Here is a 14,139-nt window from a genome sequence, read left to right as displayed (position 1 = left end):
TGTCTTCACGAAAGTCGCGGAGGCGGCCCTCGTTCCCCTCAGAGAACAGGGCGTTCGCATTCTCAATTACCTCGACGACTGGCTCATTCTAGCACAGTCTCGGGACCAATTGTGCGAACACAGGGACTTGGTGCTCACACACCTCAGCCGGTTGGGTCTTCGGGTCAACTGGGAAAAGAGCAAACTCACTCCAACTCAGAGGATCTCTTTTCTCGGTATGGAACTGGACTCGGTCACTCAGACAGCACGCCTCACGCAGGAACGTGCTCAGTCTGTGTTGAACTGCCTGAATATGTTCAAGAGCAGGACAGCGGTCCCACTGAAACAATTTCAGAGGCTCCTGGGGCATATGGCGGCAGCAGCAGCGGTTACTCCGCTAGGGCTGCTCCATATGAGACCGCTTCAACACTGGCTTCATGGCCGAGTCCCGAGGAGAGCGTGGCTACGCGGCTCTTACCGGGTTCAAGTGACACCGGCCTGCCGCCACACCTTCAGCCCGTGGTCAGACCCCTCGTTCCTACGGGCAGGAGTACCCTTGGAACAGGTCTCCAGGCATGCTGTGGTATACACAGATGCCTCCACCACCGGTTGGGGAGCCACGTACGACGGACAGGCAGTTTCAGGGGTTTGGACGGGCCCCCAGCTAACTTGGCACATCAACTGCCTCGAGTTGCTTGCAGTACGTCTCGCCCTGCTCCGACTCAAGGGGCACCTACGGGGCAAGCACGTGTTGGTCCGCACGGACAACATTGCGACCGTTGCGTACATCAACCGACAAGGTGGTCTACGCTCCCGTCGCATGTCGCAACTCGCCCGTCATCTCCTCTTGTGGAGTCAGAAGCATCTGAGGTCGCTTCGTGCCATTCACATTCCCGGGTCGCTCAACCGTGCGGCCGACGAGCTCTCACGAGCTGCGCTTCCCGGAGAGTGGAGACTCCACCCCCAGTCGGTCCAGCTGATTTGGAGACGTTTCGGCGAGGCTCAGGTAGACCTGTTCGCCTCCCAGCAGACGTCCCACTGCCGGCTATTCTTCTCCCTGACCGAAGGAACACTCGGCACGGATGCGCTGGCTTGCAGCTGGCCGCGGGGCCTTCGCAAATATGCGTTTCCCCCAGTGAGCCTTCTTGCACAGACACTGTGCAAGATCAGGGAGGACGAGGAGCAGGTCCTTCTGGTAGCCCCCTATTGGCCCACCCGGACCTGGTTCCCCGAACTTGTGCTCCTCGCGACAGCCCCTCCCTGGCAAATTCCTCTGAGGAAGGATCTACTGACTCAGAGACGGGGCACCCTATGGCACCCGCGTCCAGACCTCTGGAAACTACATGTCTGGTCCCTGGACGGGACGCGGAGGTTCTAAGTGACCTACCCCAAGGGGTAGTTGACACTATTACTTCGGCACGAGCGCAGTCTACTAGACATGCCTACGCCCTAAAATGGAACCTGTTCGTTGATTGGTGTTCCTCCCATGGAGAGGACCCCCGAAGTTGCCCGATCAGAGCCGTGCTTTCCTTCCTGCAGCAAGGGTTGGAGCGTAGGCTGTCCCCCTCAACCCTTAAAGTCTATGTGGCTGCTATTTCCGCTAACCATGACCTCGTAGAGGGAAGGTCGGTAGGGAAGCACGACCTGGTCACCAGGTTTCTTAGGGGCGCCAGAAGGTTAAATCCTACTAGGCCCCCCTCTGTACCCTCTTGGGACCTGTCTCTAGTCCTTACAGCGCTACAGCAGGCTCCCTTTGAGCCCTTGCATTCAGTCGAGCTGAAGTTTCTCTCAATGAAAACTCTGCTCCTGCTTGCATTGGCTTCCATCAAGAGGGTAGGAGACCTGCACGCATTTTCGGTCAACGATTCGTGCCTAGACTTCGGCCCGGCGGATTCCCAGGTAACACTGAGGCCCCGGCCGGGTTATGTGCCCAAGGTTCCCACTACTCCCTTCAGGGACCAAGTGGTGAGCCTGCAAGCGCTGCCCTCGGAGGAGGCAGACCCAGCCCTGGCTTTGCTTTGTCCCGTCCGAGCACTAAGATGCTACGTTGACCGGACACAAAGCTTCAGGACCTCAGACCAGCTCTTCGTGTGTCATGGAGGCAGGCAGAAGGGGAATGCCGTCTCCAAGCAGAGGATGGCCCACTGGATAGTTGATGCCATTACCCTGGCCTATCAGGTTCAGGGTGTGCCCTGCCCCCTCAGGCTGAGAGCACACTCAACGAGGAGTGTTGCATCCTCCTGGGCGGTGGCTCGTGGCGCCTCGCTGAATGACATTTGTAGAGCGGCGGGCTGGGCGACCCCTAACACGTTCACAAGGTTCTATAGCCTTCGTGTAGACACAGTCCCCTCCTGCGTTCTCACCTCAAACGGGTAGAGACATAGAGAGGCCTTGGGTCGGCTTGTTATATTGCTCCAGAGTAACCCAAGAGTAGCTCTGTTGAGTTCCTCCGCTGAGCGGACACCCGACGTAGCGGAACGTCAGGCGTCAGGCCCTTATTCGATGAATCCTGCAGAACCGGTAAAGGGCTAGGCTCTACGTAGAGACTTAATTGCATCTCTTACGTTCTCCACATTGCGCCCTAGAGGCTGTGTGTTTCCCCGGTAGGTCCTCTACCACTATACGAGGGTTCAATCACCTCCAATCTTCCATATACCCTGAGTTGAGTCATATGTGTATTGCTCCGAACCTCCGATCGGAAGGACGTGAGCTCCGCATATCCCCAGTGTTCCAGCTTCACTGAGATGGTGGTGCTATGTTATATGGTGACTGGTTCTTCTTGATGCAAGCCCCTGGCCAAAGCCAGTAATAGGACCCAGGAGGCCCGCTCAGGACACTGGAAGGGGCAGCAGCCACGGCGCTTTGTTAGGGATCCCAATTCGTCGGTCTATCGACGAGACGTCGAAGGAACCGACTGAAAGGGAACGTCTCGGTTACGTATTGTAACCCTCGTTCCCTGAAGGAGGGAACGGAGACGTCTCGTCCCGTCGCCGTGGCTCCTGTACCGCCGCTGTGGGCCGGGCCTGTCCCAGCTCCTCAGCGAAATCTTGATGATGCATGCACCTGCTGCGCATTATATGCTCACGCTGTGATCAGCCGCAGCTGGCTGCAATCATGCATGCCAATATTCATTGGCTCGTTTGTACACACATGAAGTGGATTGGTCTCTCTAGGCGAGATCCCAATTCGTCGGTCTATCGACGAGACGTCTCCGTTCCCTCCTTCAGGGAACGAGGGTTACAATACGTAACCGAGACGTTTTTTGAACCTCAAACTGCATAAACACATTGCATTACACCAACTACACAAAATAATGCTCTTTTTAGCAACATCACATGACCCCTTTAATACCATTCAATGTCACAAGGACTTAATAAGGACTTAACAAATGTTTACTTGTGAGTGCACCACAAATCATATTGCATTATTTGTTTCTTAACCTCAAATACCTCTTTTGCACAATGTCGTGCACAGTTATTATGTAAAGTAGGCTATAGTCTATTCTAGGTCATGTGTATGTCAGTTATTTATAGTATATGTTACAGTATAGTTAGATTACGGCTTCAGTAAGTTAGCTATGTATAGGTTTAAAAAGTGTTCCTACGTCCTGTGTTGTGTTGTATGCTTATATGTATGTTTATTTGGTATTTATACGACATTCTGGTCCACACTCCATAGCAGATGGTGGCGGTAATGCACCAAAAAGTTGTTTGCCAACCGCCAATAAACCTTAGTAGAAGAAGACTCATTATTTTCCCTTTCTGACGTTCCTCATTCTTTATTAAAGAACACAAAGAATCAATGAGAAACAAAGAGAAATTTGAACCAAATAGAAATTTGAACCGTTCGTTTAGAAACAGACAGCAGATCTTTGTGATGCTCATGGTTATTCATTTTTCTTTTGCAAAGTTCAGAAAGTGAAAGTAAAATTTATATCCCTGCAGTTTGAATAGTGGTAATGGATTCACTGTTTGGAGAAGAGCTTTCGTGTCCCGTTTGTTTTGAAATCTTCAAGGACCCCGTTGTTTTATCCTGTAGTCACAGTGTCTGTAAAGACTGTCTTCAACAGTTCTGGAGAACCAAGCAAACTCAGGAGTGTCCCGTCTGCAGGAGAAGATCCGCAAAAGAAGAACCTCCATGCAAGCCCGGATTAACCATACGGGCAACTGGGCAATTGCCCAGGGGCCCACGACATCTAAAGGGCCCAGGACAGCAAGGGCACGAGCAAAATAAATTGCCTTATGTTATTTATCTTATTTACACGAAGGCATGTCATTTCTGTCTCTACATAGTCGCGCGTTTACAATGTCTCCTCCGCGAAAACACGGACGGGATCGCGCGCTCCATTCATAAAAACGGAATTTACTATAGCACGGAATACCACGGAATTCGTCGATTTTTGGATTAATAAATCAAAAGTTGGTCTGTCACTTAATTCAAATCGCGATATGGACTAGTGTCTGTGAAAACTTAAATGCAAAAAGACCGTTTTAATATGAATGGTGGAGACGCGTTTTTTTTTACTATGCGCGTACTGAAGCACGCGTGACGCTCACGGTTATTTTTTGCATTTGCACCTCACATGAACAGATAAACTCAATCTCCAAAACTGCTGTGAGTGTCACTTTTACCGTTTCATTTAAGAAAACTAGCATCATATCATACTGTACACACAGAAACTTCACGGCAACCTGTCAAAATAAAAGTACGGTTCAACATGTAACAACAATATTAGTCTTGTATTCCTTTTGTACAGTATAATGTAGGTGTTTATATATTCCTATTTAAATAATTTACATAAAACAATATATATGATAAAAAATAAATATTACAACAAGATTAACCACTTAATTGTAGAAAAAAATACTACAATTATTATTTAAACGTTTTAAACTGAATATAATTTTTCTTCCATGTATTGATTTTAACAGTAAACCTCTGTTTGTTTGCCAAAAATTAAAAGGGTTTATTTTTCATTTGATTAAAAATAAATAAATGTTTATGCTTTCATTTGATTATCAGAAAAATTAAAACACAAGAATTTCAAAAAAAAAAAAAAAAAAAAAAAAAAAAGCAAAAGATTGTTCAAAATGTTAAAATAGAGAGTTTTGGACTTATTTTTCACTGAAATAAATATTTTCGTTTTTACACAAAGTAGGCTAAAGTACCGGGAAAAAAAGTAACGTTGGCTGCTGGCAAATGGTTTGAAAGTGGTTGCTTATCTATTCATTTTTTGTGAAAATGGAGGATACTTCATCCCTCTCAATGTAGTGGGTCAATTTTACCAGATTATACTGTACAGATGCTGATGTGTTTTGTTTTCATAGCATCATATGTGAGTGAATGTCTTTGATAGGGGACATAGTAGTGCATTTTTAGTTCTATGAGCATTTAAATATTTGTAAATCAAAATATGATGACAGTTAGGATTTGAAGTATTGAGTATATTTACTGTATATTACAGTAATATATTCTATATATCACCATATTATGGTGATCCTGGGGTCGTGATGATGGGGCCCTTGAATATTGTTGCCCAGGGTACAACAAAGTGTTAATCTGGCCCTGCCTCCATGCAATCTCGTGTTAAAAAACTTGTGTGAGTCGTTCCTGAAGCAAAGAAATAAGAATTGTGCATCAGGATCTGAGGAGATCTGCGGTTTACACAGTGAGAAACTCAAACTCTTCTGTCTGGAGGACAAACAGCTGGTGTGTGCAGTGTATATGAATTCACAAAAACATGACAATCATAAATTCAGACCCATCAATGAAGTGGTTTCATCATATAAGGTAGGACAAATTAGTTTCCCAACTTCATGCTAATGAAAATTCCTATTTAAGTGCTGATTTGATTGAATTAAGACCAAAGTGTACTTCACTTTTTCATACAGTGCGCGTGACTCCATTTCGTCATCAGAACCATATGCGCGTTCAAGCAGGTCGCGTTTGCGCATTGCAAGTTATTTAGCAGTAATCAGTTATTCCACCAGGAGGCAACACTGTCCAAGCGGAAAGAGACGGAACAACAACAAAATAGCGGAGAGCTCAACAATAATAGACGCACACATCACAAACGCTTGTGAGCGACAGGGTATGAGACATCCCAGCTTTGATTTAAAAGAGATTAAAAAAAATACATATACACTACCGTTCAAAAGTTTGGGGTCAGTAAGACTTGTAATAGTCTTTAAAGAAGTCTCTTATGCTCATCAAGGTTGCATTTATTTGATTAAAAATACAGGGGAAAAAAAAACAGTAGCCTAATATTGCAACATGTTTTTACAATATAAAATAATGTTTTTTTTATTTAACATTTTAAAATAGAGTTTATTCCTGTGATGAAAAGCTGAATTTTTATCAGCTGTTACTCCAGTCTTAAGTGTCACATGATCCTTCAGAAATCATTCTAATATGCTGATTTATTATTAGAATTATCAATGTTAGAAACAGTTGTGCTACCAATTTTTTTTTTTTTTTTTGGTTTCTTCGATTAATTTAAAGTTAAAAATAACAGGCTTTCTTCAAAATGTAAATATTATCTAACAATATATGTTTTTGCTATCACTTTTTTATAAATTTAACACATCCTTGGTGAATGAAAGTATTACATTATTTAAAAAAAATAATAAAAAATTACTGACGCCAAACCTTTGAACGGTATTGATCCTTCTAATAATAAATCAGCATATTAGAATGGTTTCTGAATGTGACACTTAAGACTGGAGTAACAGCTGATAAAAAACTTTTATTTTGTAAAAACATTTTGCAATATGTGACCCTGGACCACAAAACCAGTCAGAAGGTTAAATTTTACAAAACTGAGATGTATACATCATATGAAAGCTCAATAAATAAGCTTTCTATTGATGTGTGGTTTGGTAGGATAGGACAGTATTTGGCTGAGATACATCTATTTGAAAATCAGGATCTGAGGGTGCAAAAAAATCAAAATCCTGAGAAAATCACCTTTAAAGTTCTCCAAATTAAGTTCTTAATGCATATTACTAATCAAAAATTACATTTAGATATATTTATAGTAGGAGTTTTACAAAAAATCTTAATGGAATATGATTTTTACATAATTTCCTAATGATTTTTGGCATAAAAGAAAAATCAATCATTTTGACCCATACAGTGTATTTTTGGCTATTGCTACAATCATATCCCAGCAACTTAAGACTTTTTTTTCATCTTAAGACTGGTTTTGTGGGAGGATTGATCCCCCAGGGTCACATATTGCTGTATTTTTTTTTTTTTTTTTTTTTTAATCAAATAAATGCAGCCTTGATGAGCATAAGAGACTTCTTTAAAGACTATTACAAGTCTTACTGACCCCAAACTTTTGAACGGTAGTGTATGTATCTGATATACTTTGGGCTTTAGAGTGCAGTGATTTGAACCCTGTCATCAAGACAGTTCCACAGATTTGGGGAATTAGTAACTATGGGGGCAAATACCTTTTCACAATTGCCATTGCCATTTACAAACTGTATTTTTTGTTCACTCAGATTGCCTTTGTTTTATGACAGGTTTAAATTTATGGATTAATTTAGTATGAAATGCACACAAACACAGAATCGTGAATATGATCACTGCATATTCTCTTCTTTTTTCACTGTAATTTGATGTTTATGGATTTTATTTCATTTAATTCAAGGAGGAGCTCAATACAGCACTGAAATCATTACAGGAGAAACTTCAACACAATGAAAAAACGAAAGGAGAGTTTGAGAAAACAGTTCAACACATAAAGGTGAGGATGTTAAACTATCCAAAGTTTGTTAAAATGGCAGAAACTTGGTGGCATGTTTGATTAAAACACTGAAAGAAACACCAGTCCTTTCTTTGCTCTCGTTTATTCCACTGAGTTAAAGACTACCATGATGGACATGATGAACAGGAAGGTTGTGGGTCACTACAAACAACATAAGAAGGAAAATCAAACTCATACATGCAACTCATCAATAAACATCAATATTGTAACTCAATCCAAATTGGATTAAATATCTAAAAAATTCAAGTAAACAAATCTAAATCATAAACTTACTTAATGCATTCTAAGGGAGGAACTCAAAGGATGTGGTTTGGGTGCCCATTCAAACACCCACGCCTCACCAAAGCAAAAGGGACAAAGGAAGTGATGTCTTTTTATAGACTTGAACCAGGGGCCTCATGTATCAACGCTGCGTACGCACAAAAACTTTGCTTACGCCAATTTTCACGCTCACGGTCGGATTTACTAACAGTGAAATTAACGTGAGAATGTGCGTTCTTCCACGCCAGCTTCATGTCTGGCGTACGTACATTTCTCATGATTTTTGTCCTTTGGCGACTCTTAGAGGCAATGAAGTGAAGTTGCAAACATTAGACTACGAAGTATTCTAACCGCGTATTTCCACTACAGTGTAGCGAGCTGAGCGTTTTCCATTCATTTCTATGGAAACTGAGCTTAAACGCTTGCGCAATGCGTGTTCGCTCAACTTCCATAGGGATGAATGGAAAACGCTCGCTTCGCCCCGCTCGCTACATGCCAGTGTGAATGCACCGTAAGTCCATCGCACCACCACTTGAGAGAAACATTGCTATTAATCTGTAAATTATAAAATAGGCTAATTGACTTACTATTATCACACGAGCCTCAATTATGTGTGACACATTTAAAGTTATGGTTTTATCTAAAAGATTTTTATTTATTTATTTATTTATTTGTGCGTGTAATTATTGAACTTCACGTCAGGAGATTGCGGTTTTGCACTGAAGACGTGGCTGTTAACTCATATTCTCTAGCAGGACCGGGAGGATACTGCTTTATCTCCCTAACAAGGTGTGTCACATCGTACTGGCCTTTGGTGTGCTGCCCAATGACCCGACCCAGAACCAGTGTATGTGCAACCCAACCAACAAGCCATTCAGACCCGTCAACGTCTGATTAAAAATATAAATATAAATAAAATATAAATGGTATTCAGAGACGAAGTTCATTTTTTTGGCCAATTCCTCATGTCTCTGAGTGACGTTTTGTCAGTGCGCAGCAGTTCTCCGCTTAACTTCCACCTTTATACCTATATATCTATCTATATATTTTTTAAGTTCATTTACAGTGCGAGTTTCAGATCCCACTGCGTTAACCGCGTCAACTAAACTCTCCCGCTCTATTTTTTATTTTTTGTTATTAATGCCGGAGGACAAACTTGCAAATAACACAGTTTTTCTGCGCTCTACCTCCAATAGGAGCACCTCCAATTCACATTCTGTGAAGTTTCTCTTCTTGCTTGCTTTTGCCATTGCTTTTTCGTTTGGTTTTGCCAAATTGGAGTCATTAGCATATTTATACGGGGGAGGAGGCAGGGAGGGGTTTTGCGCTCCTGCACGTGCGCTCAATTTCACCTTAATTCAGATGTACAGAGAGAGGCTGTGTCCAAATTCAGGGTCTGCATCCTCCTTAGGATCCTTCCTACCAGGTTGAAGGAGGAGGGGTCCTCCGAAGACCGCAAAACCTGGAAGTAGGTGTCAGTGAATTTGGACAGCCTACACTTCTTTCAGTTCCCTCCCTTCCCCGTTGCTTATATCCTGTCGCCTAGCAACCGTGACAGCGCTAAGCAAGAAGTAAGGTTATCTGTACTGCACAAAACAAAATAACTACTCTTTCATCCCTAAAAGCGTTAAAAACATCTTCAATCACTATCAAGAAATTAGCTGTGTGTAAGGGGATATTCACACAGGCAGTAAGAAAGAAGCTAGTTTACGAAAGTGATGTTTTTTAACATATATACATACAAATGTAAAAAAAAAAAGCGCTTAACGCTAAAACCAAAGGCCTAACTAGACAACCGCTGTAAAAAAAATTTTTTTGAAACGCCAGTTTTTTTAAAACTTCCATCATTACTACCGCTTGCTTCGTCCGCCATTATTTGAAAATTCTGGAAGCGCTCTGCCGAAAGGAATTGTGGGATAGGTAGGACGGGAAAGGATCCACCAGACCCATCCTTCAAATTCGGGGAAAAGGAGGACGTATTTGTGGGCCGCATTTGAAGGATCCTATGAATTTGGACAGCCTTCGTCGCGGCGCTGTGACGTAACATCCTTCAAATGAGTCCTCCGAAGGATGTAGACCCTGAATTTGGACACAGCCAGAATCTGCGTGGAATTCCACGTACGCAGTGTTTCATACATCTGATTTTTTTACTGCGTACGCACATTTACAGCTTTGTCCGTACGCAATGTTTTAGTATTAATTCAACGCAACGCAAGTCTTTGTACATGAGGCCCCAGGTGTACTAGGAATTGTGGGAGATTTAGTACAAAGAAGAAACAAATGAGTCAAATTAACAACACAGCTGTAGGATCACTATAGTTGATCGGATATATTTAATATAATGGGTTACAGATGGTTATTTTTGTAAACAGTTATCATCAATCTGCTCCTGGATGTCTGTATCTAAGTTTCTCTCAGATGTGAATAATGTCATGGAGACGATTAAAGTGAATGTGGTTTGATTTCAGTCTCAAGCTGAGCACACAGAGCATCAGATTAAACAGCAGTTTGAGAGGCTTCATCAGTTTCTCAGCGATGAAGAAGAAGCTACAATCACTGCACTGAGGGAGGAAGAGGAGCAGAAGAAGCAGATGATGAAGGAGAAGCTGGAGGAGATCAACAGACACATCTCAGCTCTTTCACACACAATCAAAGACACGGAGGAGATGATGAAAGCCAGTGATGTCTGCTTTCTAAAGGTCTGATTTCAGATCATTGATTGATTGATTGATGATTGATTGAGTTGTTGATGATCAATGGTGTGTTTGTTCTGCAGGAGTTTCCAGTCTCAATGGAAAGGTGAGTGATCTGCTGGTGTCTCTGGTCTCTCTGCTTCTGATCCAAAGCCACTGCAGTTCTGACTCCTGAATGTTCTTCCAGAGTCCAGATCTCACAGCCGGATCCACAGACGCCTTCTGGAGCTTTGATTCATGTGCCACGTTACTTGGGAAACCTGCCGTTCAGAGTCTGGAAGAAGATGCAGAACATCGTCCAGAACAGTGAGTCTGACTGCAGGAGATCTGAGCTCTTACACACACACATACTGGAAATTTAAAATAACTTTGGCATTTGGATTTTAAACAATTTTGGCTCATTTGAACATTCCAATAATGAAAGTCAGATTTTTTTTTTCATTAGATTTTTTGAGTTTTGATTCTCATTTTTAGGAGAAGTGTAAGTCAGTTATAAAAGATTAGTTTAAAAAAAAAAAATCAACCCGATTCAGAACAGACTAGAGGTCTGAGCTAAGTTTGGTGGCTGTTCGGAGTAGTTACTTTTTTAGTCTCAGAATAAATATTATAATGTCTTAAGCCAACATAAGTCAAACACGAGACAATAAGAATACACTATGGTAAGCCAATTTACAGACTACACGAGTTGATCAGATGCTGCAGAGATCATACACACTTACAGTTTTTCATCTGCAGCAAATAAATCTCAACAGGACCCTAAGCCTAACCCCAACCCGCTCTCTATTTAATTTTCCAAATTATCACTTTATCTTGAAATAACATTGAATCACATGCAGTTTTTGATGTTTATAGTTGATGCTGTTAAACACTAATGATAAAAATAAAATTAATAACAGAGGTTCAGTGGAAAATGTCTAATGTGTTTGATCAACAAGACGATTGTCATAATTTATAATAAAATGATCAAGAGTGAACAGATCACAGGTTATGAATATCAGAATTAAAGCACCTGTTGATTGTGTCTCATCAGCTCCTGTGATTCTGGATCCGAACACTGCGAATCCATGGCTTGACCTGTCTGATGATCTGACCAGTGTGACAAACAGCAGAAACAAACAACCTCTTCCTGACAATCCAGAGAGATTTGACTTCTATCCCTGTGTTCTGGGTTCAGAGGGTTTTAATTCAGGAATGCACTGCTGGGATGTGGAGGTTAAGAAGAGTCAACGCTGGTGTCTTGGACTGACTACAGCATCAAACCAGAGGAATGGAAACGATTTCTTCAACTCTTGTGTCTGGAGCGTAGAGTATCATCTGTCAGGACGGTATATAGGTACTGGCTTTCGTGTCAAACGGAAGCTGGATCGTATGAGAGTGAATCTGGACTATGACAGAGGATTGGTGTCATTTTCTGATCCTGTAACGAACACACGTCTACACACATTCACAAACAAATTCACTCACACACTCTTTCCATTCTTCTATTGTTTTGACTCTCTGAGGATCTTACCATTCAATAGTCAGTAAATGTTATTCCTGTAGGCAGAAGTTGAATTGTAAATCAGTTTCAGAGGGGATGGTGTGGTTAATTTCTTTGGTGGGGCCGAGGGGTCTGGTAGCTAAATTTTACACAATGATTACAAAATTTGTCTAATTTTAATCAGATTTTTATTTAATGAAAAATTATCTTATTAAAATAACTATCATTTATAAGCTGATTTCCTTTTGGGGTCTGGAACGGAGATATTAATAGATCATTAAAATTGTTCTGAATGAGTTTTTGTGCTGGGACTTAAGCTTGTTTAGACTTGGCATGACAATAAAACTGCCAGTAGATGGCAGCAAGTCCCTGTTTTAATAAACAATTTATGGAATCCTTCAAATAAAACGATTCATTCAAAACAGCTGATTCAATTAGAAATGAAACAAGTGAGTCCATCACATTACAAGTACATTGCTTGTGCAATGAATATAAAACCACAACTCATAGAGCGTGTGTGCAAAAGACGCTGTCTTAAAGTTTCAAGATACAAATTTCTCTGTAAAGTATAAACAGAAGAATAAATATTTGTAATATCACAAATGACGAGAACAACATGGCAGGAACACAAGAAGTGCTAATACAAAGTTTCAAACGTTGAATAGTCTGTTAGAACATGGAGGCATATAAGAAATCTGCATGAAAGCAGAATGCAGCTCACGGAAGAATGCGTCAAAAAATCTGTTCTAAAAAAGTAAAATAGAATCATAAATAATTTGTTGTTGTTGTTGTTTGAGAATCATTTGGCTGGGTTTCCTCCTTTGTAATGCTTTGCCAGGCCTTTACTGCAGCTGACTTCAGTTGTTTGTTTTCAGCAAATGAAATGCATGCTCATGGGGTTGAAATCAGGAGATTGCAGAATATTCCACTTTTTTTACTTTCAGAAACTCCTAGGATGCTTTTGCTGTTTGTTTTGAGTCATCATCTATTTGTAATATGAAGCACCGCCCAATCAACTTTGCTCCATTTGACTGAATCTGGGCAGACAGTAAATGAATTCATTCGGCTGCTTCTGTCTTCTGTCACTTCTGACGCTGCTCCACTATGTTTCACAGATGATGTATGCTTTGAATCATGAGCTGTTCCAAGCCTTCTCCATACTTTTTCTTCCCGTCAGGTTGATCTTAATTTCAGTCATCCAAAGAATACTTTTCCAGAAGTGATCTGGCTATTCTAGATGTTGTTTTGGCAAAATCTAATCTGGCCTTGTTTGCACCTCGTAGTGAAACCAATGGAGTCATTTGTTCATTGATTTCATCCTGTCCTCTCGTGTATTTTTGTGTTGCAATCAGTTCTCCTCCTAACCTAATTCAGATATAAGGATCTTCCCAAACACTCAACTGTGATTCTGTAGCTTATTGCCTTTGTGCTTTGCCATCATCATTAGTTTAAGTCTTTGAGAGTCTTTCCAGAGAGATTGTGTGTGGTTACTTGAGATTGTGCAATTGTCATTTTGTGATTTGTGTTTCAATTCAATTCAAGTTCATTTGTATAGAGCTTTTCAAGATACAAATCGTTGCAAAGCAGCTGTACAGAAAATATAGGTTTCTACAATATAGTATTTAGTAGCTTACTAGTGGTGACTATGTTAGGGTGATGTACATATGGCATAAATGTATGTTAAAATCAGTAAATTATGTAATTAAACAGGCGATGAACACTATTAACGGTAATGATTATATGTTGCAATCAAATTTTATTGCTCTTTGAGTTCATCGCTCGGTTGTAAAGGACTTCTGCACTTACACACCACTGTCTTTTTTTGTGGTAATATTACGAATGATTCTTCTTCTTTGTGTGAATGTCCGAGTGTTTCTTTAGAACTTTTGCTCAATTAAACTATTTACTGTTTCTGTTAACTTTGCACTGATTACGAGACAGTTTTTTTATTT

At 41.3% G+C, this 14,139-nt stretch overlaps 2 protein-coding genes across 2 annotated transcripts in view; both read left to right on the top strand.

Annotated features, from left to right (window-relative positions):
• Positions 1-14,139, top strand: part of LOC141343542 (uncharacterized) — a gene marked incomplete at its 5' end in the record, with an annotated part of 269,291 nt that overhangs the window by 31,546 nt on the left and 223,606 nt on the right. The gene's annotated exons all lie outside the window — the stretch shown is intronic.
• On the top strand, positions 3,490-12,908 carry LOC141341866 (E3 ubiquitin-protein ligase TRIM35-like). The gene is made up of 8 exons (XM_073846436.1): positions 3,490-3,493; positions 4,049-4,149; positions 5,584-5,769; positions 7,637-7,732; positions 10,483-10,713; positions 10,791-10,813; positions 10,895-11,013; positions 11,738-12,908. The coding sequence occupies exons 1-8, from the start codon at positions 3,490-3,492 to the stop codon at positions 12,232-12,234; spliced, it is 1,257 nt and encodes a 418-aa protein (XP_073702537.1). The 3' UTR covers positions 12,235-12,908.

The sequence above is a fragment of the Garra rufa genome, chromosome 1 (assembly GCF_049309525.1).
Source record: "Garra rufa chromosome 1, GarRuf1.0, whole genome shotgun sequence".
In the NCBI taxonomy this organism is placed as follows: domain Eukaryota; kingdom Metazoa; phylum Chordata; class Actinopteri; order Cypriniformes; family Cyprinidae; genus Garra; species Garra rufa.
Note: the sequence above shows the minus strand (reverse complement) of the source record. Positions and strands in the feature narration are given on the sequence as shown.